The sequence below is a fragment of the Haliotis rubra genome, unplaced genomic scaffold (assembly GCF_003918875.1).
Source record: "Haliotis rubra isolate DU_JTF1 unplaced genomic scaffold, ASM391887v1 Scf858, whole genome shotgun sequence".
In the NCBI taxonomy this organism is placed as follows: Eukaryota; Metazoa; Mollusca; class Gastropoda; order Lepetellida; family Haliotidae; genus Haliotis; species Haliotis rubra.
Window position 1 is genome coordinate 426843 of NW_025767588.1, and position 3151 is coordinate 429993.

Here is a 3151-nt window from a genome sequence, read left to right on the forward strand (position 1 = left end):
ACACTGGAAGATTTTAGAAATTAAAATTCCAAAAACACTTTTTACAACTATACAGCGTGAAAAGTGAATCTTTATTATGTAATTGGGCACGGGACGGTGTCGCCTGCCTCTCTATATTATGCATATCTTCCTGCATAATTATAAAAGCAAGCTGTGGATTTGTGACCTCACCTGGCACCCTGTGGCCAGCTCACTGTTGGGAAGCAATTCAGACTGCATGGTTCATCCAATGCAATTGCAGCTACAGAGGAGAACTGAAAAAATGAATGGAGAGAGAATGTATAAAATGGACGATAAATGTTGAACTTCACTATTGCGTTAAGTGCAAGTACTGAGTCTAGTGTGCTACCGTTACTGGAGTCAAGAACGTTCAGCAACGTATGACAAACACTAGATGTTTAATGGCACAGGTTATGGGAAGCAAATTATTCATTTTCATGATTATACTTAATATGAAGTGGCGTGTTTCAAGTTAAAGATATATTTTCAAAATTGAAATTCCTACCTTTTATTTCAAAATCACATTGCCTTCTAGAAACGCTTTCCTTTTCTCTTATTAGCAAATGTCAAATATATCTATTGGTAACCGTAAGCTCAGGTAGTGCAACAGTTACAAATCTCCCATCTCTTAAATGAAAGAAATCTCATCCCATGTCCCCAGGCATTGATGCCACCGATAGCTATCATGACACGGTCACGGAAGTTGAGGCAGCATGGGCTCGCTATGGCGCCCGAAGTATACATTTGGGTAGACACACAAAAATACAGAATAATACCAGCAGAGTGAAAGCTCAGGACATGTGCACTCACCGGGCACACATTTTCGGTTTCCTGGCCTAAAACACATAATTGTTTTAGGGAAATCATGTCAACCCTGTCATCAAACTCTCTCATTTAACTTCATAGAGTGTGTTTTCTTGATAGCGTTTGTGTACGTTAGTGTACTGTGTAGGTGTGTCAGGTTTGTGTGTATGTGCAAGTGTATATTTGGGTGTGAAAGTTCAGGTTGCGTGAAATGTTATTTGGCTCAAACCTTACAAAATGCTTAAATGTAATTCAGTTTTCTGAAGAGTCGAAAACGAGCAGCTCTTGAACACCACACGTGGACATGACGACACTAAATGATCAAACGAATACATGGTGTAAGCACTCTCTCAACAGGAACATGTACGTGGTGATAGTTTACAACAGGCACTGGCGGGTGCAACTGACAATCTAAACCCTTGTATCACCTCTTGATGATAGCAGGTCGTTAACAGGCATTGAATGGATATATACGCAAAGTATGGCCTGAAAGCCACGATAAAACACATATGTTGACTAGGTAACCACTTCCTTTTCGGGTAGTGGAAGTTGAACACACCAACACCAGTTCCGCACCAAATGTCACTTGCTTGAACATATCTCTGCAAACATTCGGCCAAAGTCATTGTGTTAAAAAAGACTGCACTAAATATTGAAAAAGTATGGTCAGTTTTATTCACCGAATGAATACACTTTTAACAAACACAAAAATCATCCAATCACAGCCATCAGATGATTCTGCCTGCACTGAAGGCTCCCTAGGAAGAGTTCTTAAATGACGGGATCTGATTTGGTGTAGTATAACTTCTTGGCCTTCCGGGTCATAGTAAAATTCAGGGGAGGTAACTGCGGTATAGGGCCTTCTAAGGGGAAGTCTGTTTACTTGAACATTCATATTGTGCTAGACTCTTGAAAAAAGAACCATCATTTATATTTGGTTTTGGGCCCTTTTTATGTAGAACGTGTCGTTGCACGGCTGGAAATCAGCACTACCACACAAGCTCCTGTTGTTATCTTCAGTGCATGATTGCACTGACACACGTGTGTCACCTTTCGATTGGACGGTTTAAAATATAAGTTAGGTGGACGCCACCTAACCATTCACTCGCATGGTTCAAAAGTAAGTCCTGAATTAGGATTGTACTTGAAAAATATTAAAGCAAAGAAATCATTACAGTATAAATCACAGCTTTATTTGTACTTGTTGAGGAATATACAGATTGGTTGGATGCAGCATGGTAAGTGAAATCCACAAATGTGATATCAAATGTCCAGCATTTGATGTGAATATTATGATCCTTGGATCTTTCAACCATGGTGTCCGCCTCCTCCATGGCCACCTCCTCCGTGACCACCTCCTCCGTGGCCTCCTCCATGGCCGCGGCCTCCTCCATGGCCACCACCTCCTCCGTGGCCTCCTCCATGGCCACCACCCTCCATGACCACCATGGCCGCCGCCTCCATGACCACCACCATGGCCGCCGCCTCCATGACCACCACCATGGCCGCCGCCTCCATGACCACCACCATGGCCTCCACCTCCATGGCCACCACCACCATGGCCTCCACCTCCATGGCCACCACCACCACCATGGCCTCCGCCTCCATGGCCACCACCACCATGGCCACCAAAGACGGAGCCAAGGAAGACTGTGAAGAATGTAAAGAAACAAATACGTAAGTGGTCATATATATGACAGGACAAATGACCCATACAAAATCCCGCTACCAATCACGATACATGATTAGACCATGGTAAACACTTCCCCAATCATAAGGTTGTCAACATAATTGTAAAGCCACATTAAACTCATCAATAGCTACTACATTTGATCATTAGGAGTTTTAGCAATGAGAGATGTCAACAGATGAGAAAACTTACCCAAGACTACGACAACTGCAACGTTAAGAATACGCATCCTGCCTGTTACGTTTATCCACGAGAGAATAAACGATTTGAATGTCGCTTTTGTGATTCACCAGACCTTTATATACTTGTGGTACGGGAAAACAGGATGCTGAATGTACATGCCCACACTGGAAGATTTTAGAAATTAAAATTCCAAAAACACTTTTTACAACTATACAGCGTGAAAAGTGAATCTTTATTATGTAATTGGGCACGGGACGGTGTCGCCTGCCTCTCTATATTATGCATATCTTCCTGCATAATTATAAAAAGCAAGCTGTGGATTTGTGACCTCACCTGGCACCCTGTGGCCAGCTCACTGTTGGGAAGCAATTCAGACTGCATGGTTCATCCAATGCAATTGCAGCTACAGAGGAGAACTGAAAAAATGAATGGAGAGAGAATGTATAAAATGGACGATAAATGTTGAACTTCACT

General features: G+C 42.5%; 1 protein-coding gene across 1 annotated transcript; it reads right to left on the reverse strand.

Moving 5' to 3' along the window:
• Window positions 1-2112: 2112 nt before the first annotated feature.
• LOC124262831 (holotricin-3-like) lies at window positions 2113-2349 on the reverse strand. Its single transcript, XM_046697398.1, has one exon. It carries the CDS (start codon window positions 2347-2349, stop codon window positions 2113-2115), a length of 237 nt encoding a protein of 78 aa, XP_046553354.1.
• Window positions 2350-3151: the final 802 nt, after the last annotated feature.

Coding starts and splice junctions, on each gene's coding strand:
- LOC124262831 (XM_046697398.1), bottom strand. CDS start 2,349: ATGGAGGTGGAGGCCATGGTGGTGGTCATGGAGGCGGCGGCCATGGTG.